Raw genomic sequence first — 26,698 nt, forward strand, 5'->3', positions numbered from 1 at the left:
TAACTCCCTGCAAATATTTCTGTTGGCTGATAACTTTCACAGTACCGTAGACTGGGGATGGAGCTATTCATATTGGTCAGCCCAGCATGTGTTCTAGGAGGCTTGCAAAGTCACCAGCCCATTTTGGAATCTCCCAGATTCCCTTTAACCAATTCTGCCGCTGGGCAATGCATTCCCTAAACAAGGCAGTGATTGCTGGGCTATCGGAGGTCTGTACCCAGTGCCGTAACGCAAAGTGATGTGGCACCCCGAGCAGAATGTGAAGAAGCCCCTTAGTCTCCCATATCTCACAAACTTGTGAAGGCTTTGGGGGAGGCTGAAAGGTTGGGAGTGCCCCTGGACCACAGGGGCTTGCGTTACTCCTTTGTCTGAGCCAGATACAGGTGACATGGGCTGTCTGCTTTGCCAAAGTGAACAATCATAACCCAAGGATGACGTGGCAAGAGCCGGGAGGGCTAAAAGCATGGGTGACAAAGTAAGGATTATGGACAGGTAGGCTTTCTCAAAGGACAAGAGATGTCTAGGGGCAAGTGTCTGAAGGATTGATATGTCAGGCTTTAAGACCAAAACTTAGGCCCTTAGTACATTTGTTATGGTAATCTCGAATGGCTATTACAATCTGCATCTGGATTTCAGGTTGAGCAGTAGAAGTGGCAATACAGGAATATTTCCATCATATCTCACAAGCAAAGACCTGGTGAAGTGTGGACAGATACAAACCATCTGGTACTGGGAAAATAAATGCAGAAATTGATGTGGAAAAACCGATTTCCCCTATTATTACTCATTCCTGGCCTCCAAACTCTTAATCGTTCACAGAATTCCTTATCAACGAATTCCAGTGCAATGGGTATCAGTAATTTCCGGGTGCAGGAATTCACACCCTTTTACTGTATTATTTTCAATGAGCACTATTATATTTTTAAAGGAAATGGCGATTCACAAGTCGATTCCCTTTTAAATTTAAGGGAGCAGTCGGATTGATAGCAAATAAGACCATGCTCTAAAGCACAGTTTATGAGTTAAACTTGGGGTGCATATCTGAAATGCAACATATCCTTTCTACATTAGCTATGTGCTTTCTAAAAGTTCATAATAGTTTGTCTGTCACACTCTCGTCTTTGCTGTCAACTTTTCCGAATTTGTCTAAGTTTTTTTCAATCTTTAATTAAAATGTTATTTTCCCTTTGTCTCTTACTGTAATTGAGTGATATGTTAATTGTTCAATTTAATACAATATTTGCTGCCTCTTCTAACGCATACTCTGTGTTAGGGTGGGTTGAAAGTGGTGTGCTCTATGGCTTTGGGGTGGTCTTAGGCAAACGTGAAAGCGACTAAAACTATTCAAAATAAATATAAACATGAAAAGAAAGGTCTGAAACTGCTGTTGGGAAGTTGAGGGCTCAGTTGTAAAATGTTAACCATACAGGGGGAAAAAACGTTCAAAACTGTCCCTGAAACTAACGGTGTTGTGAAACTGCCCAAGATAAGTTATGATGCGTCCAGATACAACTGTTTGAGACTACGATATTTTTTGCTGTTTTGCCGCCCTATCCTCTAGTAACAGGGCAACACCTGAGGCTTCTGGCCCTTTCTGTGGCCCCAAGATACTACATAGAATTCCCTCATAGGATTGACTTTATTGATGCTTTTGGTTGTAAATGGCCCTTTCCAGAGTGCTTTCCCTCGTGTTTTTGCTTTTCTCCTTCACAGTTTTCTATTGCTGTGGATGCTAGCCTTAGGACTTGGACAAGTTTAGTACTGCCGTGTAGTGTCAAAGAGATGTGCTCATCATGTGCATACTGCGGATTGGTGTACATATGATTGGCTGATTTGAGTTACCTGTAAGTCACTTGTCGTGGGGTAAGACCTATTTCAGGGGCATGTATCTCGAATGTGCCTCTGTGGGCCTGTCGTACTGGTTGGGCCATCCACTGAGGTAGCTTATCGATTGTGCCAAAGGTTTTCACTGGTGGAGCATGTGTGCACAGGTCATTGTCACTCGACTTGGCATTTACAAAAGCTGTGTGCCAACGTTCTGCATGCCTCCTACTATATCGGAGTTCTCCCTTGTGATGGGATGCGGTGTTGGGAAGAGTTTGGGCAGGTGTGAGTATGTGTTACATGCAAGAGTCGTGAAAGACACCGGGTGGTGTGTTCTGTATGATGGGGCCTGTTTCTCCCGTTTCATTAGCATGAGGGAATGTAGGGGAAGTCTATATAGCATTATTTCCTACAGGCAGAATAGCAACTGTATGATGTTTGGTATTGATGAGTTGCTAATGGCGAATCCTCTCCAGCAGTGGGAGTGGGTTCGCCATTACTGTGAAGAAAAGGTCCCTTTGGGAAAGTGGGCATTTTGATGTGTGTGGCTCTGCATGCCTGGCGGCCTGTCTCCTAATTCACAAATGGGTGTTAGGGGGTTAGCCACATCTGTGCATTAATGATAGAGGGCCATAAACTAAGAGCTCATGGGAAACCGCGGACCTCTGAATGTGAAGGGCCTTTCAGGGATGGTTACATGGGGATAGCATTGGCTCCCGCATTCCAAGGAGCAGGGTCTTGGCCCCACTAAAGAATGTGATCAAACCTCCTGGGGTATGATGGCAGACAAGACAAAATTTAGAGATGGCCTGTGCATTTCAAATGTGGCCTTATGAACTGATTCTATCTTTAAAGGCCATGGTGGGTATAACTACTGTGGCTTTGGTTTTGGAAAGTAGAGACACTTTTGGATTTTGAACCATGCTACGCTTGTTCAATACTGGGACATTGACACGAGGAATCATTAGGGCAGGAGGGACTGCACCTGGAATATCCATAGGCTTGTGATGGCCTGGAGCTTCCTTATATACACCATCATCTAACTGTGCTAGAGTAGTATGTGCACAAAGATCAGCAGCCATCTGAGGTGCTGGGACGTGAGGAGTTTGACAAGTGCAAGGGACGGTTGCAGAGTCTGAGGGACCCGGACTTGCAACCAAGAGGACCTTTGCTCGCTTGTGCTCCAGAGCGTGTGGTGTCCAAGGAGTGTTGAGGGAAGCTGAGCCAAGTCCTGGATGTCTTTGGCCATCAGATTAGTATGCCACTTAGTGCTGTGTTTTGGAAAACATTATGATAAGACCTAAAGGGTTACATGTGCCTTGTGAGCACCTGCAGCTGACTGCTGGGGGTCAACAGCAGGTCACATCTTCACTTAAGGGGAAAACATTTCTCCAGATGGGGAGAGCAGCAACTTCCTGGGTCACATCATTTTGTCTATGAGGGAATAGTGATCCCGCCCTTTTGCAGGAGCTGTCGGGTGCCTGGAGATCTAATCCAGATGGACAATATTAAGTAAATATATCTTTCCATGTTCAGTGGTTCTGACTGTCTAGTCAACACAGCGCCAGCAGGGGCAACGTGTATAGTTGGCTTGTAGAGTTGAAAGACTAAGGGGCTGGGCCAGAAGGCGTAGGCAGAGACTGGTCAGACTTCCTGCAATGGGGAAGTCCAACAATTGTAAATTACTGAAAAGTGTATATCCAATGTGTGTTTTGTTGTGATTTCAATGTAAAAGTTTGACAATTGCGTAAAACTAGAAAGTGTATATACAATGTGTATCTCAATTTGATTTCAGTGTGTGTGTAATACAAAGACAAGTGTTTTTATACATAAGTTGTGGAGTCTTTTTGTGGTGAACGCAGTGTGTTGCGAAGGGGGATGTTGTGCCACCTCTTTACACTCAAGCTACCAGAGGGTGAGCTCAGGCTATAGGGCAAGTGAAGTGTACTGATTCTATTTGGAACTGTGGGTTCAGACTGGCTTCGATGCATCTTAGCCAGCTCAACACTGCTAGGTTTAACACTTCTGGACTGGTAGACTCTTTCCAGTGACTACAAAGAGCATGATCAACCAGGATTTTCACAGCTAAGGACCTGAAGAGGAGGCATATCGTGTAAATCACATTGTTGCTAAGCCAGTGTCCACTGGTTACAAACATATTTAATTGATGTGTGGGGCATTTTTTCATTAACATTTGCACTGACAACCAGAACAAAAACATTTGCACAGACATTCCTGTCCCAATACCCAGGGCTAGTTCTATTCTAGATAATTCCATACTCATTTTCCCATACTCAAACAATGTCAAATGTGGCCCTGATATTAGAGGAGAGGATACATCAAATCGCTAGCCCAGGGCTCTGAAAATTCTTGCACTGCAGCAGTTGACTCCAAAATTCCAATGAGGGGTGTAATTTACGTGATCTAGCCACACAGCATTAAACTCATAATTTAGATACAAGGGTGTCTGCTAAATAATGGGTTTTCACCATAGACCACTCACACCATCTTGTCTTGACCGATGAATGAGAATTCTGGAGCATGCGCGACCTCCTGTGAATCTGATCAAGCTTGCTTACATCACAAAAACATTTTACCAAGGAGCTTTCAGTTCCATAACATACTTGCGCCTGGTTTCCTCCATTACTGCCACCACCGCTGACACCCCCTCCAAGGCTCTGCTTGTGCTGCTGCGCACCCGTCATCTCCGCCATCCTCCGTTCCATCTGCTCCAGCCGTTCCAAAATGGACATCCTGAACTGGTTATCTAGAGAAGAACCCAAAATAATCATGAGGAAAAGGCTTCTATGGTCAGTCATTTTGCACTCTCAGCAAACAAAACACTCATAGGAGTCACTTGAACTGAAAGCTCCTCATTATCATGCAAGACCTTCTCCTGAACGTGACCTAGTTCGGTTGTAAGAAATCAGCCAGGTTTGAGCTCTACGCCCTTGCGGACAAACGGGAGGGAATATGTTCAGACAGATCTTTGCTAAGCGTCTTCAAACTGTCACATCTCAGCAACACTTGTCAAAGTAATTATGCCTTCCCTATTAGATATTTTGCAGAATTAGACTATATGAAGGCAGCCTGGACAGCAGGCATCCACCCTGCCTCATCACACACTATGCTCCTCCAATCCCCTAATGATACAGTCAGTCACGGCGCAAGCTGTGGAGAGCTTCCTCCACACACGGATAGGCATTGCCTCCTCACAGAATCCATGAGCTGCAGTATATTTGCTCACTAATGTTCATTTTGGTTTAGTAAATGCAGGCAGTCACCTTATAAGTGGCTATATTGATGCAGCATCCATTTATAAGGCCTCTCCGGGAGTCGCCGGAAAGGAGCTAAGCAGCTGAGTGGGGTTATAACCACCAAAAGTTCATTTCAAACAGACGCTTCAATAAATTTCACATTTTAATAAAGTGCTACTGTAGTGGAATAGACCTATCGCTCTCTAGACTTCAAGTACAATATATATGCCTGTCAAGGATGAAAACATATCATGGGCCATTAATAATATTGACCATTAAGTGAGTCTTTTATGAGGACATAAACTTGACTCATGGAGAATGGTTGGAACAGACGTTAGACCAGGAAAAAAGCTCTACGCGGTCGGTGTAACGTCACGTAACGTGATGAAGTGGATGGAGAAGGAAGATGAAATTGTATTGTTAGTTCCTGGATTGAGAAGGGCCTGTGTGTTGGATGTAGAGACCTACATCACAAAGGGCTATTCTAATATGTTTCCAGTTCTCCATTTGTGGCCCTTGTGGCCACTGGCACCCATTTTGGGGACCTGGGCTTACTTTCTATCATTAGGCTTTGACCCCGAGTAAGAGATAGAAAAACAGAAAAGGAGCAGTCGAGGAACACAAATAAAGGTATATAGTGAAGAGACAAAGCATGGGTGTAAAAGAACCCACAAGAGTTCGATAAAGAGAGAGGACGTGTAGGATGGAGAAAGAAAGAAGCTTGAGATGGAATCAAGGCTAGGCAGGATTGTTATTTAGCAAACCTAGCATTTAGTAGCACGCACCAGTCTTAGGACATAATCTTTTTGGCCCCTGCACTTGTTTTTTTTTTAATCCATAATATATGCACTATTTCATTTCAAAATTCTTTATTTCGGCTTGATGCCATAAAAGAACAATGCATACATTACAGTTCAGTGCATAAAAAATGAACATTCCGCTTAAGATATTAAAATCATTGATTAGAACAGTGCAATTCATGTTGGAAGACAATTGGAGCACAACACAACAATCATAAAATCCTAGGATGGACCACCTCACTAGTTCCAGTAAACAAATCAATTCAAGCCCTAAAAAAAAACTCAATTACAGTTGAAGCCCCATTTTTTTCCTTTGGAAGAAAATAGAAAGTAAAAATCTGCTGACACTAAATGTTATCTGTTGCGATGTATTTGTTGTTAGAATTCTTAGAGCCTGTGAACATGACCTCAGGCCTAACAATAGACATATTGGTTTAATCCATCTTTTTCTGGCCTGAGCGTACAAGGGACAGAAAAGGAGGATATGTTGCTCGTTTTCTATCTGGTTATGTTCACACATAGAACAAATTTCGTCCAATACTGTGGACGATGGATCGCAATTTCTAGCCCAGCGTGCCAAGGTTGTTTTTTTTTATTAAAAGGTTTCCATATCTAAATTTTAAAAATAGTGTTTTGGCAAGTGGGGGCTCTATTTCATCCATAAAAATCTCATAAAGTGGTTCGTCCTTAAAATGTAAGAAATTTGAAACTAAAGTCCCACTAGTTATGATACTTACAGTCCTATTTGCTATGAAGGTCCAAAAGGCCCTTTTTAAAATTAATTTGGGGTTGGGGGGTAACTGCTCGGGGTTCTCCCAAAAATGTTTCAGACCTATATTACTGAACCAAGCTTTAACGTGCCTAAGCCATGGGATAGCTTTCAGACTGTCAAGCGCCATGATTTCTTTTAACCCGTCTCTATAGTCTTGGAGTTCGGGAACATGCCATAATCTAACCCATAGCATTAAAGGTCGGATCAAGACTTGATGATCAGTTCTTTTAAAGTTTAGGTCCAATTGCAAAGGTACTAGTGGGGTGCCTCTCAGGACCCTTACCAGACTTCACATGAAATTGTTGTCTAGGACACTGATAGTATCATTGGACCCAGGCCCCCATATTTCTGCGCCATAAAGGACTGATGGTTGGACTTTAAATTTAAATAATTCCATCACTGGAGACACCGCTTTACTTGTACTCAGGTTTTGCTCCCTGAGAATTGGTTTTACATTCTGGGCAAATATTAGTTTGCTTTTTTCCATTTGGGCTTTCCAAGTGAAGTTGGAATCTAGTGTCACCCCTAGATATGAAAAATGGGGCACCAATTCCAACTTTACTCCCTTCAGTGTTAAGCAGCCCTTATCTGGTTTAGTCGGATTTAGGGCCATACATTTTGTCTTTTTCCCATTAATCTCCAGGCCCTTTTGACTACAATAATCACTGAAAGTGTTCAATAGTGTCTGTAGGCCATTTTTTGTTTGGGAAATCAAGATAGTGTCGTCAGCAAATAATAGGGATGTTACCCTTTCGCCGTTCAGTTTAGGGGAGTCGTTATTACATCCCTCTAGGTATGAGGGGATGTCGTTCACAAAAAGGGAAAAGAGCGTAGGAGCCAGAACGCAACCCTGGCGAACTCCACGTTCGATTGGAATTTTTTGGGTTAATTCGCCATTTGGACCCCATCTAATTCTCGCAAAGTTCCCTTCATGTAACTCTTTGATCTGAACTACCAGATTATTTGGCAGACCTGCTGCACTCAGGGTTTTCCATAAAAGATTGCGTGGCACTAAATCAAATGCTGCCCTTAAATCAACAAAAGCAACATATAAATGGCCCCTTTTAATCTTTACGTACTTCCAGTAAAGGCAGCAAAATCTAAAAATCTGATCTATTGTGCTGACTTTTGATCTGAACCCAGCTTGGAATTTGGTTAAAATTGTGTTTTCCTCCAACCAATCGCTCACACGTAATAAAATGTGTCGTGAGTAGATTTTCTGGAGGATATCCATTCAGCTGATTGGCCGATAGTTGCAGGGGTCCATCCTATCTCCTTTTTTAAAAATTAAAACAATTTCAGCTCCCTTCCAGCTTTCAGGAAATTCTAAGGTGCGGGATAGTTTATTGCACAAATAATTGATATATGGTGCCCATACTTTCAAATCGTGCTTGTATAAGTCCCCCAGAATCTTGTCAAGACCTGGGGCTTTGCCGGATTTTATTTGGCTTATTGCCAACTCTGTTTCCCCTAGAGTAAAGACAAGGTAATCTGCTGGTGTTTCATAGCTTGCGGCATTCGTATCCATATGGGGATCATCATATTTTTTATATAAATTTGTGAAATGAGTAACCCAGGTTTGCTCGTCCAGAAAAACATCCTTAACCACCCTACCTACGTGGTTCCCATTTGCTACTAGCCTCCAGAAGGCCACATTATCACGCTATCTGGCGGCTAGCAGCAGTTTGTCTTCCTCCCATGCATATATGCACTAGATATCTGCGAGTACGTATCTTGCCTCAAATAACGTCTCTCTTTGCAACTTTAAATCCCAGGCCTTTTGTAACCTATATCTTAAGCTGCATAGTACCACTTTCTTCAAAGGGGGGAGGGGAGTGAGTTAATACAGAGGCTTCTCAGGCCCCTTACCGAGAGTAAGTTGCAAGTGAAAACAATTGTGTTAAATGTGTGATGAGGGGAATTGCACACATTTAACTTTGTTTTCCTATTTAAAGTGATGCAGGTGTATTGCTTTAGGTCTTGTGGCAATATCAAACCAGAGCAGTGGACAGCTCTGCCTGTTATCAACTGCACAAAGATGCTACCTTTAGAACTTGTGGACTATCCCTGCATGTTATTCCCAATTTAAATCTAAATCTATGGAAATTCAAAGAATATTGAGTGTGGTAACACAATTACCATTTTACTGTATCGCAAATTTGTCGACCTTCTCTAAATGATGGTATCAGTTTATTAAGCTTAAAACAATGAAAAGTTAGGTTAGTATCACTGGGTTATGACCCTGTAACCTCCATGTTGTACTTGGTCCTCTGTGCCTGGTGCAATAACCTACTACGTTATGTGCACTAGTTCCACACTACAATGTAGGTGAGTATTATTTCCGAGATTTTTCTCATTAAATCATTCATCTGTAATACTATATTAATGTTAACAAAAGTGTTTGAATGTCGTTGATAGTTCTATTCTTTTAAATTCTGTTGTATCTGTTATGTTGTAAGCTAGATGGCTATTTCTTAAGCACTGGAGACCAGCCATTAATCCAGTGACACAAACGTGGGTGGTACTCCTTTCTGGCATAACAGACTGACCCTGGACAGGTGAGTGGTGTTCCTTCTATGAAGTGGAGTTTATCTCTATACTGTCAACAGAAATTTCAACGGTTTTTCCATATATCATGTCCAGATTAATCCCAAACTTTTTAAGTGTATTTCCACGTATCTTCAGTTAAAATCGGATTTCATTCACATAATGTATCCCCTTCCTAGAAAGTAATCCACAAATGCAATCATGCTTTGTCTTACAGGGATTTTTACATTAACTTATGTGACCCACTGGCATAAACCCCGGATAGTAACCTACTATTCTTCTGTAGCGCGTTGGTGGACAGACTCTATTTATTTGTTGTCCTGATGATGACCCAAACGGTGGCTGACATATGGTTGAAACGTTGACACTTTGCGTTACTAGTATAACTTGTCAAAAACACTGTAAATGATATAAGTTTGATGCACACTATTCTGTCACCAGATCAGTCAGTCCTATAACTCCTTTTTTGGCTACATACATTTTTCATTTTATGTTTCACTCTGGGATCTCCTGCGCGCTGAGCTGCTTGGCTACATTTATTCAGTGCAATTCACCCTGGAGATTAAACCATATTGTTGGATGGGAATGTGATTTCCATTCTGATATATTCTACTTTGGACTAGTCATGAATACCATATGACATTGGTATTTGAAACGTTTGTTAGAAGAAGTGGGATTGGCGACAAGTGGTGACTTTTTCTGAACTTATTTGAATGAGGCCGCGGCTAAGCTAACAGATGGAGGTCACCCCACGGAGGATCGCTTGGTGCATTCATCAGAATGTTCAGAGGTGGAGGATTCATTGACAGAGAATCTTGTTCATTTGAGCATGGGCGACAAAGCCGTTGAGCTTCTTCTTGAAGATAAATCCAATACTCTTGAGCTCCCTCAGCCTCTCCCACTGCTCCCACCGTCTAAACAATTCCTTTTGTTTGTAAAAAAAACTCTTCCTCTATTGCCTAATAACCTGTCCTCTCTAAACTCCTTAAATTTGGTGATAAATCAGAATCAACATGTCACCACGGATGATCTGAGTTTGGCTGTAAGCACCTCTATAAACTCTGTTCTATCTGTTCTATCTGCTGAACCTGCTGCATCCACTTGTACATCCGTTTTAAAGCAAACAGTAATTGACTCTGCGGACTCTGCAGATCCTAAAAAATAAGATTTAAAATGCACAGCATTACAGCCTTCAGTTATATCTGATAAGGGACCTGTCGGGGCAGTGGCAGATCCCCTTGGCCCTCTGTTAGAGATGGATACGGAGACAGAAGGGGAAATGAAGATGTCCGTGAAGGATATGTTAAATCTAATTTTAGATGAATTGAGAGAGATAAAGAGGTCACAAAAATGTTGAACTAACCGTGATTCATCAGAGACTGGACAAAATTGAGGAACTAGTTTCCACTTTTCCAGCCCGTCTAGTTGAAGCAGAGGAAAGGATCTCTACTTTGAGGATCAAATGGACGTGGTGAAGAAAGAGACTAAAGATGTTTCCATAACAACCAGGGCCTTTGAGAACAAATTGGATGATTTGGAGAACTACAACAGAAGATCCAGTTTATGTATAGTAGGGGTTCCTGAAGAAATTGAAGGGTCAGATATGCTCTCATGGGTATCCATGTTTGTTCAACAGGGGGTGATACCGGAATAGAAAGGCGATTTAACTATCACCAGAGCTCATCGGGTTCCTGCTCATCCATCTTCAAACTCTACTCTTCCGCGAACTATCCATCTAAATTTTGCAGATGTCAGAGTCAAGCAGCAAATTCTGTCCAGGGCAATTCGACAGAGGCAGTTTCCGGTGAATGCTACAGTGAAATGTCGAATCTTCTCCGATATGTCCACAGTTTTGGCTAGACATAGGAAAGAATTTGTTAAGATTCTTCACCTATTTAAAGCCCATGGGGCCCAAGCAATGATTGCTCAGCAATCAAAACTCAGAGTGCTATTTAAAGGTAAATTCTATATGCTATCTGACGTCGAGGAAGCACAGGAGTTGCTACATGGAATCCAAAATGGCTAGTTTGAACATAAGATTGAGCTCCTGGAAATTTCTTGGGACACTCTGTATTTTTCACAAAAGCTTTTCCTTATTTTATGTCTCATAATGTTCACAAGTGTGGGGGGAGTGAGGCACGGTTTGGGGGCTGAAGTGGTGTAATACTACGACACCTCAATATCAAGGGTGAGGTTCCTGTGGCGAGCGTGGGTAGAGGGAGGTAGAGCTAGAAGGGTGCCACAGGCGGAAGTGGGGGGGTGGGTTAGGTAAAAAATATAGTTCTTGGCAAAATTCTTTTCTTCTTTTTTGCTGTTTTGTTATTGACTGAAAACCCAGCAGTTATACTTATACAAGAAACTCACATTCCCTTCTCAAAAGCTGATAATTTTTCTATGTTGAAAGGGTGGGCCTCGTACCGGGGTTTATCTTTTTTTTCTGATTCAACGAGGGAGTCGCACTTTTCCTTAATAGGAGAATGGAGGCGGAGGTTATTCAAACAGATGCGGTGCGCCAGGGTCGATGGTGTTGGGCCACGTGTAAATTAAAAAATAGATCATCACCCATTACATTTGTAAGCTTTTATGCCCCTGTGAATGACTATCCTGTGATATATGAGGAAATGTTTCAGTCCTTGTTGATGGTCGGCGGGGATATTGTGATTGGAGGGGATTTTAATATACTCATGGACCTGAATTTAGACTCTACTACAGGTGGTAAAAAGCAATCAAAACTTAAATCATTCAAGACAATTTCGAATAATGTAAGGACTTTAGATCTTGTTGACCCCTGGTGTTTTATAAATCCTCACCAAAGAGATTATACTTGCTGGTCGGGAAGGTATAAGTCATTTTCTCGTATTGATTTTTTTCTTGTCTCTTCAAAACTTAAAAGTCGATATCAACGGATTTTGCATAATGGCTTTTCCGGCCACGCAATGTTAGTAGCTGAATTTGTGATGGATGAAACCACGAATGTCTTAAAACGCTGGGTCTTCAATAAATCTTACTTGCCCGATGTAATATGGGGTACCTCACTAAAAAATGAGATAAATGAGTTTTTTGAACGAAATATGGGGACAGCCCCTATTCATGTGGTTTGGGACTCACTGAAGGCGTTTATTTGGGGGTTTGTCATTGGAAGGGATGCAAGGGAATCAGCCACCTTCAGGGATACAAAGAATCTATTGCAGCAAAATATACAGGTCCTAGTAGAACAAAAGTACCATAATCCCTCTGTTAGGTTACAGAATCAATTAAATGCTGCTAAACGGGAGCTGAGTGCATACTATTTTGAAAGAAGTGAGGAAATTTTTTGTAGACAAGCTCAAAAAATATATGAACACAGCAATTTTACGGGCAAATTCTTGGCGTGGCAGGTCAAAGAACAAGCTGCAGCCAATGTAATTTGCTCTCTTAAATCTCCAATTAGTAATCTGGATACCTCGGATGCGGGAGAGATAGGGGAAATAATGTTGTCTCATTATGAGAATATCTATACTTCACATCATACTACGGATCAACTTCTTAGATAAATATCATCTGCCCACTCTTTCTCATCTGGATCAAGAAGCAATGGCAACATTGTTATCGGGGGATGAATTAGAGTTGGTAGTTAAAAGTCTCCCACACGGTAAGGCCTGTGGTCCAGATGGATTTCCCGCAGAATATTTTGTTACATTTCTTAGCTCCCTTTCTGAACTTCTTCTTTTATTATCCAATTCTATGTTGGAGGGTGGCCCAATCCCAGCATCCTTTTACGATGGAACTGTGGTCAGCTTTTTAAAAAAAGGAAAGGAAGGTAAAGACGCAAACTCTTATAGGCACATAACACTACTAAATTTGGATTATAAAATCATTACAAAATGGCTTTCTATTCATTTCAATCATGTATCTTCGCAACTGATTCATAAAGATCAGAATGGTTTTATTGCAGGTCGCCAACTTATCACTATTATACACTATCTGATTGAGGCTTTAGAATATTTTGAAGCACGTAAGGTGCCGGCTTTAGTTTTCCTCTTAGACGCAGAAAAGGCTTTTGATTTGGTGGTCTGGGATACACTTTTTCTTATTTTACAATATTTTGGTATTCCCTCACAAGTTATTACCTTAGTTAAAAATCTCTATCAGGGTGCAAAAGCTCATATTCTTGTTAATAAATCTATGGTGGGCTCGATCTTAGTACAAAGAGGGACGAGGCAGGGTTGCCCACTGTCTCCTGTCCTTTTTGCTTTCTTTATTGAGCCTTTAGCAATTGCAATAAGGAAATGCACGGATATTTTACCACCTATGGCTTTTATGGATAAGATTAAATTATATGCAGACGATATAATGTTGATTTTGAAACCTGAGATGCATTCGTAAATACAGGCTTTTTCTGTTTTTTGCAGAATTTGAAGCATTGGGGGGGTATCAAATTAATAAAAAGAAAACTGAGATTTTAATTTGTGGTAGTATAAATCCTGAATTGCACCCTGATATTCGGAGCTGTATTAGCAATAGACCAAAAAGGTATCTGGGCGTCTATTTTTCGCCATCAGTTCGTGATTTGTATTTTTTGAATTTTGAACCTTTAATACAAAAAGATTGTGATTTGTTTTCACGATGGAATCTATTGCCTTTATCTATTCTAGGCAAGGTGGCATTAATTAAAACGTCAATACTCCCTTTATTTATTTTTTTATTCTCCACTATTCCTTGCTCTCTACCAGGCTCCTTTTTTTAAAAGTTGAGTCCTTGTTCTCAGCCTTTGTATGAGCAAAAAAGACTCCTCGAATAGCTATTAATACTTTATAAGAAGATAAAGAACAAGGAGGTTGGGTCTGCCAAACCCTAAAGACTACTACTATGCATATTTTGCACAGTACCTTTCAAGATTCAAACACTTAATACCTAGTGAAGCATTGTTCATAAATGTTCTCTTTGACTTAATTTGTAAAGAGGCCGAAATTACCTCTCCACTCTCGATATTTAAATCACCCAAATTAGTGAGATATAAGGTTTTGAACTGGTTTCTTAAAAAACGCGACGCTATGCTGAAAAGGTACTCTCTCTTCCTCCTGAACTTAATGACTCCATTAAAGCGAAGCCGTTTTTGGTTTCGGGATTAAAATGGGGCCAGAAACTATACAAAATTGGGCCAGATCAGGCTTCATAACACTATCGAATTTTGTGGAAAATGGAGCTTGGTTGACCCCTAATGAGATGGCTCTCTTAATCGGTGGAAACTTTCTTCCCATGGGTTCATATAATTCACTGTATAAGGCACTGGCTCAAGTTGACCTAATGCAGATAAGTTAAACCTCACACTTAACAAACGATCTTTTTTGGTCCTCACATTTTAAGAAACCCGGAAAATGGAGAAGAAGCTTAGCGCAAAGTAGAGAGGAGGATGTCACTGCCAAAGCAATTAAAAAATGGCAGAAGCATGAAAGTCTTAAACTTACAGATAATACTTGGAAAACCTTAAATACATTTAATTTTACTGTACTGAGAGGTGCCAATTGGAGACGAATGCTTTTTTTCAGTAAATGGCTTTTATATTACACTCCCGCAGCCATTGCCAAAATGTATAGTAGCACGTTGTCTACCTGTTTTAGATGTACTCAACTGGACCTGGCTAACTTGTCCCATATAATAGCTTTCTGTCCTAAAATTAAGGCATTTTGGAACTAAATATTTTCTTTGCTTTCTCTTTATTTACATTGTACGATTACTAGATACGAAAATTTTATTATATTTGGATTTGATCCAGAGCTTAATCTGTTCGTCTCATTGGCAAAACTTTTGTATATCATAGTAGCAGTGGCTAGATCACTGATTCTTAAGTATTAGAAGATAGATACAGTTCCATCCGTAGATGAGTGGTATCAAAAAATTAAAAGAGTTAGGAAAAGTGAATTTATATTTGCTCAAAGGATTGGGGCATTACGTAAATTCGCAAAAATTTGGGTATCTTATTTTGATTAAAGTTTTTCTGGTAGATTAAATTCGATGCATGCTGTCGGAATTCAAATCTTTATGTTTCTGTATGCCCTCTGGGGAATGTATTATGCCGCTTGGTTTTTTTCAGTTTACCATTAAGTATGTTGGATATATTGCAATGAATGTTATGAATGAAATGTCAAGAACTCAATAAAAAAAAAATGAATACCATATGTATCATTCGATTTTATTTAAATGATACTACTGGTAGCGATTGTTGAAGTTTATATTTCTTTAGTGCGACACTTACCCAGAGAGTTAGCTTGGATTTGATAGTGCTCAATCACAAACAGACCTCTTTTGATTCAATTCAGAAAAGTAAATGGCTCCTATAGCCATGTTGAGACACTGACTTGTGATTTCCAAGTTCTCTCACACAATGCATTAAAAATAGTTATCATGAGATTTGTATGACAAGAAATCATTGAACCAACAACTATGATGGGGCCTATCCAACATAAGTCACAAATGGTATTGTTTATCCTTAAACAAAGGCCAGCACTATAGGGAGATTCATATTCCTCGACATGCTTGTTTGTTTCTCCTTGGTAAGTCAGGCTTGTTTTTCTGTCACTTCACTCTTGATTATTTCCAGTAGACTTTAACTTTACATAAAGTTTGTGTTTTGAAACAAAATTGCCATTAACGTTTAATAAACAAGGACTTCATACTAAATGTATTTGTGAAGATGATGGTTTCATCGTAATTCAAACTCATTTGAACTAATAATACAGCTTGGATGCATTTGCGGTCGCATTGTCCTAATACAATTTATGCCTCCTTCTTCGTCGAGAATATCCAATTAGTACTAGAAAATCTTTGTCACTGGATAGCTTTCCAACAAACAAAGACAAGTTCTTGTGTCTTAAACGAGCAATTGCAGAAATTGATTATATTTGATGGTCCTGAAAAAGGTCACAGAATAATTTAATTAACTGAAACATATTGGTTCTTCACTCAAGTCTGATTACGTCAATGCAGATATTTGTTCCTAAACACTGAGCAACCGCGGTTTATAGGCTGGAAATTGCTTTTTCTTAACATTTATCAAACATTGCCTTTACCACGTCAATTTCCTATCTTTTCTTGTGTTGAACTAAGCATGAACCCTAATTTCGTAAATGAAACTATGTGGTATTTTCTGTGAGCGTTGGGGCAATAATTAGTTAAATTTGAGTATCGGTAGTGTGGTCAAACATTTACCACTAATGTCCCAGGACACTAGATACACATGCACTCCAATTAGATAACCTAGTTACTCCCTTTGTACATTGACCGTCAAAGAGTAACAAGCCTAAACCCTCAAGACTTACTTAAGGAGTCTGTAGTAGTTTTGAATCTAAGAGTATGGCCTAGTAGTCAGACCCAATAAACACAATGTTTATTAAGGACTAGCTTTATGTTTTTTTAAATGTCTTTATTTATAAATATGCAATGTAGGGCAGCTAACATGGTGAACAACAGAAACTGCATTATGACACAACCAGTGGTCAAGATATGACCTAAAACAGTTGCATAGTACATGCAAGGAACTCTATACAATACAAGGAACATGGGTGCCTACAAATGCTGTTATTCTATGTGGTAGATGTCTGAGTTCTGTACCCTCAAACGCTTTTGGGTGCCAGTTTCTCACTTTGAATTTCTGTGCAGTCTTTCTTTAAATGGACAAAGGTGCCAGGCACAATTTTACAATTTATCAAGTACACTATGTTTTTACTCTTTTAAACACAGAAATTGCATCACTCAAAATCAAACTGAGATCATATTTACAGAAAAGTTATGATTTCAGAGTGCTTTTAGTCCACTCTAAAGTGAAGCCCAGACGTACGGTTAACCGGAATGTCAGGGCTCTGCTGGTCAATAAGGGACACTTGGAACAGTAACAGACAAATGAAAGCTCCAACTATCTTCAGAATTTAAGGGCTTATATCTCTTGAAAAGCTGGGTGAGGGTATAATGTGATATTGAGTATATCCAGGCAACCTGGAGGACCCACAGCACCCCTTGTTCTACACTGGCAACCAGAGAACTGGGATTTTAGCTTTGCTTTTTAAGGTTCTTTCAGGAAACAAGTGATGATGCTTGTTCACACAAATTCAGAGGTGCTATTGGCCAGGCCATTTAATGGAGACTCATGACATAGAGCTCTATAATGCCTCATAATGGTTTTGACAGTCCTGAAAAGTTTATGTCTTCATTTTGGTTCCAATGGGATGGGAGCCAGGTTATGTACTATGCCTAGGTGATTCCCTTTTCTAGACAAGCTCCAACTTTCCTTCTATATTCTGTTTTTTTGCTACTGTTTCCTAGACAGAGGCCTCACTGATAATTCAGGCCTTTAGAGTTTCCATAACTACCGGGACAGGCCAGAGAATCAAGACATTTTCCAGAGTCCCAGGCATGTGCCCAGCCTTAGGGCAAACAGAAATTTGCAGGGCTATGCGTCTGGTGAGACAGCCCTCAGTTTTGGCACGTCAAAGTTCCTCCAGAAATCTAGACAAATGCTTACAATTTCTCTGCAGGGCCAGTTCTTATCCAGTGCATGGGGGCACTGGTTGAATGGTAGGGCCAATTAACAGCGTGTCATGTCCAACATTTACAAATCTAGTCAATCTTCCAGGGGGGTTTGAATAAAGGGGAGAAGGAGGAGGCACCATTTTTTAAATGACAAAGGGAGACAGCGGGATTTCCTAAACTGAATGAGTTTTGTTCACTCACCAAAAATCTCCCAATGTAGGACATATGCGGACGGCTCAGTATGTTAAGGAGTGATCGATGAGACATTCCACACACGGAAGTAGAGATGCCAGAAGCAGAAAAAAAACGGAAAGAGTTGTGATCAATCCTTTGGCCGCCCAGAAGGATTTAGCACTGACTATGGGAGAATGTGGAGTCTCTAGTCCATCCAGGATAAACTACAGTGCACTAGAATGCAAAATAGAAAGGAATTTCCATCTTGTGCTCCACCAGTAATGCCCTTGCGGAGGACAGCATCCATACTGCACACAACACACTGCAGTAAACAGATGTCACATGTGATGACTGACATAAACCCAAGGGATGTAGAGGACCTTAGTTATGGAGAAATGGCAGGATTTTACAAGGAGAATATTGATTTTTAACTCTCTAAGATGGGTATGCAGAATATCAGTAACATTGTTCAGGGCATAACACAGAACTTGCCATGCTTTTTTTGCTGGATGATCATAGACTGACAATAGATGAAGATGTGTCCACAGTTCTGGCACTCTTAGCTCCCACAGTGGCTTTTGACACTGCTGACAATTATGTCTCTCTTTAAAGGATTTCCGAAAGTGGAATTGTTAATCTAGTTCTATACCGGCTCACAAATGTTCTTGCAAATAGGTCCTTTCAGGTTTGACAAACACCTTTGCTTCTTTGGCCAGGCCCTGCGCCTCAAGCAAACCCCAGGACACCATTCTCTAGCACTCTTTATTTAATTTGTATGGTGCTCTTAGCTTGACTTGTTGAATCTTTTGGATTTACCTGCTTTTTGTATGCAGATGACACATCAATATTTGCTAGATTTGAAGAGGATTTTAATTTAGCAACATACAACCAGTGAAGACCAAACTTTTATGAATGCTAGTTTGCTAATATCGAAACCTAAAAACCGAAATTCTCTGTCCTGTAAAATATATTGTCCCTCTCTGAAAACGTATGGCCCAGTAACCTTAGATCTCCCACTGACTGTTGCCCTCCATTGTAAAAAATCTTGGAGTGTTGACTGATGTATTCTTATCGTTGACTGCCTAGATGTCGGCTATTGTCAGATATTTTTATGTTCCAGCCGCACTGGCCGAGATGTATCCTGTATCTCTTCACACCTGCCCAGTAGGTTATTATTCTTTGTATATTTCAAATTGGACCACTGTAATGCAATCTATCTTTAGCTGCAGGCCAGCCTCATTTATATGGTAGCGCTAATCCAAAACTACGCTGCCTGATTGTTAAGTGACCTGCATCATCGTTCTCATATCTCTCCAGAGTTGCCCCAACCGTATAAAAGCCTGGTCAGTAGAAGGGTCCTTTACAAGGTTCTCTGTCTAGCCCATAAAGCTATCTACAATGGACATCTTTTAGGTTTTCTAATCAATCACAATTTACTCAATACCATCCCACATGCTCATTAAGATCTTTCACTCTGTAGCCTCGTGGTGCCTAAATGTAATCACAGATTGTTTGACAGACGCATGTTTTCTGTAGCAGCTGCTAGCAGATGGACCATGCTACCATCTTTTGTTAGAGATGAGAAAGACATACAGCAGTTTTGCAGTTACTGATCCTCTGCAGCACCTACTGACACTTTGCAATAAAGCTCTATGTTTTGATCCATAGAACTTGTTTAAGTGTCAAGATACCCCATTAGGGGTGAACGTCGCGCTTTGTAAAGCATTAAATACAAATTGCAGAGAAAGGGGCCTCTAAGCCTAATGTTTAAACTTTTAAGACACCATTCCCACACACTACAGCAGCAGAAGCCAAAGCACAACTTATCAGGTTCATGCCCAATAATTTCTTATGCATTGAGGGCAGTATAGGATAATGTATACACTGCACTCCTAGCTCGACCAAAATACTCAGGCTCCTTTTGTGAACTTCAAATCTGTATGTCAGAGATCCTGGCTGTAGTGTTTTTGGTGTAGGCTTATGTCTAGGACTTCCAGCAGTTTCTCCTAGACCTTCAGGTCAGAGGGTGATGTTTAAGGACCCTATCTCTTCTTTTGTCAACTGGGTAAGCTTGGTATTGTTATTTTCAAACACGTTTCATACAGAGGAGTGCAACGTTTCTAGTTTGGAAGAGAAGTTGGCCATAGTTCCTCACTTTTGGCCTACTTTTGTTCTGAGTTTCTTGCTTTTCCTACAATCACGATCTAGCATAGTTTTCCCTGTAAACTGGAACTATTTTTACATAAATGTTAGCTAGTGAAAACATCCCTATTTAACCTTGAAAAAAACACAACATATTGTTTCTTGTGTTATCAAATTTACCAGCATGCTTTTGAAATAGGACCTACTAGTGACCACCCAATGAAATTTAATATCCTTCTCTGGCAATCACATGCCCTCACCAATAAAACATGTGGAGTGAAAGAATGAATGGGGCTAACTCAACAACAGCCTTGCCCACCATTATTTGCATTTCAGCAGATCATCAACCCTACTTATATCTGCTTCTTCCTAATCTAGTTTCCAGAAACAAATTGCCTTCTGCTTAGCTACAATAAACTAGCCCTTTTTGGGATGCTAAAGAGATACTGGTTAAGAGCGGCAAGAAGATTGATGGCTATTGTTTATCCATCCTCCTCCTTGTTAGCCCTGCTGTGAGTCCTTATCTTTGGATGTCCTACACAAGACCTAGGTGACTGAGTCAGAGTTGAGCGGTAGCAGGAAATCCATTTGTTTGTGGAGGAAGAGATAAATCTGGAAGAGAATCAGCGGATGGCATTTTATCACTCCAATCTTGAAGGCCCCAAAGATCTAAGACTCCCTGCTCCCATACATGACAAGCAACCTCCCTAGCTTCCTGGAAGGATATCTTAGTGACTTAAATGTTTACTACCTATGCATGCGGTGGTCTGCACACCACCTGTTCAATTTTTCGCTAGGGCTGACTCAGCCTTACATTTGATAATAGTAACACTTGCTATGTAAAGCACTTAGAATTAGGAGAAGTATGGCTTGAAGTGTTGGATAAAAATAAGATATTCAGGGGGGCGTGGCTCTACAACTTCCTGAAAATTAAAGTAGCAATCAGGAAGGCAAAACTCAAAAGCCAGACGCCATCGCTTGTACAACTTGCAGCCAGTCTCAACACACTAGGACACCAAGTAGCACACCTATACAAAGTCCTCCGTCCCAAAAACATCAAACTCAACGATAAGGTCACAAATTTCTGGGGAACCCTAGCAGGGAGGGAGCTAAGCGAGGCTGAGAAAGCAGAGTTATGGAGATCCACCTTTAGGAAAAAGATAACGGTAGCGCTCAACCAAACCAAATACTGGCTAGTACACAAGGCATACTGGACACCGGCCCACCTAGCCGCTTTGGGGATCAGAGACAGTGATGCATGCTGGAATTGTGGCCAAGGGGAGGGAGACTTAGAACACCTTCTACTCAGCTGTCCTAACCTCAGGGAATTCTGGGATAGAATTGGGAAACTTATCAATGAGATCACAGGAGTGGCCATACACATAGATTTCCCAAGTCTAGTCCTAGGTTTTGCGTCCCCGTCAATTACAACAACAGAAGATCAAGACCTCATTGATCTACTGCTGACGGCGGCAGTCAAAATAGTGCTGAGTAATTGGAAGGACACTTCGAAAGCTGCGCCCAATGCATGGCTCAACTGGGTCACGTTCCTTAGGGGGGCAGATAACATCACAGCGAAACACTCGCCGAAAACTCACAGGCAGGCGAACATGTGGGGGCCCCTGGACCTCTACCTGACGTCGCACAAACCCCCATAGGCGCAGAATCTAGACAACAATAGAGATAGCTCACCCTGTGGATCCGGCCACTTACAAAAGCAAACCACTGAGCAAGGCTCCTCCTCCCCTTTTCTTTTTTTTCACTCTCTCACTTTCGACCTTTATTCTTCTCTATCCTCTCTACTGTCGGGGCGGGGTTAAGGAAGACCAACGAAGCACCGCGTAGGGGGCGGCAGAAGACAACGGAACAAACTGGACTTGGGCAATGGAGCTATTGCAGAGACACGGAAGGCCGATGGCCAAACACCCCCCCTCCCCCCCCCGGCGCCTTCTCTTCCACCCCTTTCCTTTTTTTTCCTCTCATGTATATGCCATGCTCCATGTAAATATATATATTTTTTTATACAATAAAAAATTACAAAAATCAAAAAAATAAGATATTCAGATTGTTACTCGTGTGCCAGTTTATCAGTTGCCTAGTTCCCCTTTTGCAGACCCCGCCTGCAATGATCTTCTCTACCATGCCTTTGGACAGTGAACGGTTGATTTGTAGCTAGATTCATGGTATATAGAGGGTTCTCTGCCATCAGATGCTCTTGCAGATCTAGCACTTCTGCTACAAAGTGAAGTTCAGAGAAATCAGCATACTTGACATATATTTAATAAATCAAATAAAAAAAATATGTTCATGTGTCTAAAGAACAAATAAAATATTAATGGCCACAATAGACCTCACAGATCTACTGCACCATAACAAAATGGCTACATTATCCACAAAGCGAATATATTACAGCTTTGCTGCACCCCCTTTGCTGGCCTGAAAAGTTACCACCACCTACAATGTAGAGTTTACATCTTGGACCAGAATCGCGATAAATCACCACCTACAAAACAGGTTTGACCAACACGTTGCCCAGGCCCAAAATCAATTATTGCCATTCTACGCACTACTATATACCTGGTGCTCTGGTTACCAAACACTGGCACACGTCCTACATACCAGTGTTTAGTTAATCTCTTGAGCATCATTTCTAACAGAGCTACTTAGCAAATTGAGAAATAGAAAAACAAGTTCTGTGAACCTTACACCAAAAAAACAATATATGGCACTACATGTATTAGTAGAGGGATATGCTTACATATTAAATTTGTATCCTCCATTTCAGCTCTCGGAGGCCACCTTTAAGTGGCATAGCTACTAAACAATTACCAAACAATAGGACATAAAACTCCCTTTTCAACAAGTATGTTTACTCTATAGATTGACCAAATGCCTAAAAAACAATGCAGACCTTGATTAAAATGGTGGCTGCTTTATTTCATGCAATCAATGAACAACCTGCCGCAGCTAAATAATTGCCTGACTCCTGGGTTAATGGTTATTACAAATTTATGTTGTAAATGTCGACTTTTTCTAGCATTCAGAGTGATTATGCTCCTTGCGGCCCATGTTTGGTCTGATCAAAAATGCGCCAATGACTACAGAAATATCCCAGTCTCGTTTCATTACTATTTTATTAATGGAGCAAGGCTCAAGATTGGAGGGTTAAGAAAGGCAGGGAATTTATTTGTAAATGTCACTGCTCCCGAGATTGTAACAGTAAATTAATAATGTGTCTTAAATGTCCCAGAGTGAAATGAGAGAAGAACGACAGCGCTTAGTTGGATTTTAATGAGCTCAAAAGGTTGCTTACTGACTCAACGGAGAGAACCCTACTGTAAAAGGAAACTTTGAAATGCCTGCACCCTATTGCGAGTCACCTAGAAAGTACTAGCTTTATGGACCACATTTATATAGTTTTTCATAAGATACTATGTTTTGGGATGCTTTAAAGACCACAAAGAATATACACCCAAATCTAAAAAACACTGTGGGCCTGATTACGCCATCACACGCATGACTGATATACCATCCATTAAATTACGATTCCTTTATGTACAATGGAACTTGTGAAATGGCGGACAGGATATCCGTCATGTTTACGACAGAGTAGACCATCCCCCACACTCGTAATCAGGCCCTAAGTGAACTTTAAAACTCTATACTGACAGGGTGCCCCCTGAATATCAAAGGCTTATAAATATCGAGGACAAAATATTGAATACAAAATACCGAAAGGTAAGTATACGATGTTTATTATACCGAACTCCACATCTATATACCTTGACAATAAATATATTTCTTCAAATTGGGTAATTGTAGAGTTAGGAATAGTAAATCTATACTTCGTCTTTATACACTTGTATTATGAAATTATGTCCCGTGATAATCTGTTCATAGTATTCATGCGTCTCGAAGATCTTAGCCTCGATATTCAGTTGTACAACTTAACAGTGGCGGCCACAACTAACAAAGGGTGGTGTGCATGTACTGGCCTCTTCCTGGTTCCAGCAGCCCATGGGGAAGACTCCCATCCAATCCCCATGCTGCAGAGCAGCACGAATATTGACCTGAGTGAGCAGGAAAGATGCTTCATTCAGGTCATGGAGTCTGTGGGGTTTCTCCAGCCCAGCTGCATTCAGCAGCCGGGCTGGAGAAACCTAAGTGTGCATCTGTATTTTGGTCGGCCTGAGACGGCTGGCCAATCACACATGCGTACTTAGGGAGTGTACAAGCACTCATCCTCCCGCCTCCCATGCCCCTCTCCTCCATGCACAAGCTGGCTCAGAGCAGGCAAACAAAAAATAAAACAATGCTAGAGCATTGTTTTCTTTTTTATTTGATGGTTCTGCGCTGGATGTATGTTGTTACTACGCATGCTTTTACAACGCATGCCTTTACCACGCAGGTTTTGCAACGCAAGTTGTTACAACGACTTGTGTTGGGGGGCGCTGGATAGTGAATAGTTCAATTTACTATTCCAACTCCAGTCCCCGTGGTTAGTAGGGAAGGTTTTGGATAGTAAATTAAACTATTCCCTATCCTACAGCGCGCCCAGCGCAAGTCGTTGTAACGACTTGTGTTGTAAACGTTGCGTGGTAAAGGTACTGCGTGGTAAAAGTTGCATTGTAAACGCTGTTCCCCTTTGTGCCAGGCAGTAGGGCGACACTCCTCCGCCATTGCAGACGAGCCACCACTGCAACTTAAAATAACAGCTGTTCTTTCAAAGGGACTTGGGTGTTTCACAGTGTGAAGACTGAAATTCTGCTTCAGTTTCTGTTTTTCTCCATATGGAAAATATGTTTATTGGGAGAAGTCCCTTTTCTAATGTAGGGGTTTTATGCAGTTTTTTACCCAAGGTTTGCAAGGTTTTATAATTTCTGGCTATTAAGGGCCTGATTGCAAGTGGCCAGATATTGAGACAGGGTACAGTGCAAAGGTGATTACCTATCCTGGGTGGCATTAACGTGCTTGTACTGGATGAATCCATGTTTCCACATCTGAATTGGGGAATAATATTAGTAAAGCAGTATTATCACACCACTTTCTGAAAGTTTTTCCCAAAGTCCCACCCCTCTGTTGAGTATATTTCCCCCTTTTTTGCATAACACTTGTGATCCTATTTCAGCCAAATTTGGGAGTTTTTGGGAAAAGAACGACATACCCATCCAAGTAATTGAACCCTATGCGTAAGTGTGCACATCTGATATAAAAGCCATTAGAAATGTGCAATATCAACATTGTTATTGCTTATGGGGGTGTTCTCTTAAGTCCTAATGCCCCCCTTTCTGTTTCTGCCATGAGACTTCATTGCTCCCACAATAACCTTAAACTTACAAATGCAGAAAATTCAGTCTATGTCAGGGTCGTTTGTGGACATATAGTCCCTCTGCCTGCATTACTGCCCATCAACCCTTATTCTTTGAAACAGGATGTGGTATTTACATCCGCAGCAGCAAGCTTTACCCACAAATGTTTTGTGACTTGGTGGACCCGAGCCAGATGACTTTGGCCTCTACTACTGTTTATTATGTCGTGAATTGATATAATGGCAGGACTGTCAATGCTGGTTAATTATCTATGGCATGTATATACATACAAACACCACCAACATGCAATTATAAAGAAGCAGCTTGTCGCTGCTTTTTCATTCCTTGACACCTTAATTTTTCTCCCAAGGGGCCGCTGATAAGATTTAGGCTTGGTCTAAAAACAAAGCTTTCTACTTGCACTTTATGTTATGTGAATTTGTAGAGAGCGGCTAATCACCTGTGAGGGTATCCAGGCACTAAGTGAGGCAGGCCTGTAGAGGAAGGAGAAGATCATGCCTGTTTCATCTGGAAGAACCATGCCCTAAGTTTTCTTCGGTTCCTACTTTATCATAATGCTCAATATATCATTGCTGCCCACTCTATTCGAAGTGCCTAAAGGCTAGGACAGGGCTGGTCTGTTGGGGAATCTGGCAGTGCCTGAAGGGCTGATTTGAAAGGTAATTTTGTGGGCCAGTTGTTTGGTAAAATGTGGGTCGATTTTATAGCCCTGTGAGCCAATGTGTGCTGTCAGTTTCCCTGCTATTACCACAAACATTGCCTACAGCAAACACAAACCATGAAGTGGCACATACCTTGTGAAAGACCTATACAGTATCTATTTACAAGTTCAAAAATGTCCTGATTTGAAAACGCGTAGCTATCTCATGCTTCCTTTTATTGTTTGTTTAATAAAAAATAATTTTAATGTGTATATAAATGTATATAAAAACATTAATCGAGCATTTTGCACTGTGCTGTATTCATTGCAAGCAATGAAAATGTAACAGTTATATCTTAAAATGTACATTTAGTTAACAATGTCCTTCTTAAAAAGAGATAACCTCATATAAAAAAATATGCAAAGTAGTGCTGAGGTACATAAGTGTTCGCAGTCCAGTGCAAAATCAAAAAGTTAACTTTCCCTGGTATTTAATACTGTAGTATGAAATAATTCATCAATGAGTCAGTCAATGATTAGATAAAAGTTCTGGGTCAAATTTCTTCTTCCATACTGTACTGACGCGGTTTTAGTGTGGAGTTCAAGGTTACAATGATCTATAGCAGGCAGTTAATGTTGCTTATTTTCGGACGACTTAGTGTTCCATATTCCTTGAGCAGAGTTGCCCAGATCTTAAAAGTTACACT

General features: G+C 40.9%; 1 protein-coding gene across 1 annotated transcript in view; it reads right to left on the bottom strand.

Moving 5' to 3' along the window:
* The window catches only part of LOC147711447 (calmodulin-binding transcription activator 1-like), a 1,194,547-nt gene that overhangs the window by 266,188 nt on the left and 901,661 nt on the right, over positions 1-26,698 (bottom strand). The window contains exon 7 of the mRNA XM_086919489.1: positions 4,449-4,591. Within this exon, the coding sequence (XP_086775615.1) occupies positions 4,449-4,591 (143 nt within the window). The remainder of the gene's footprint in view (positions 1-4,448; positions 4,592-26,698) is intronic.

This window comes from Lissotriton vulgaris, chromosome 5 (genome assembly GCF_964263255.1).
Source record: "Lissotriton vulgaris chromosome 5, aLisVul1.2, whole genome shotgun sequence".
Lineage (NCBI taxonomy): Eukaryota > Metazoa > Chordata > Amphibia > Caudata > Salamandridae > Lissotriton > Lissotriton vulgaris.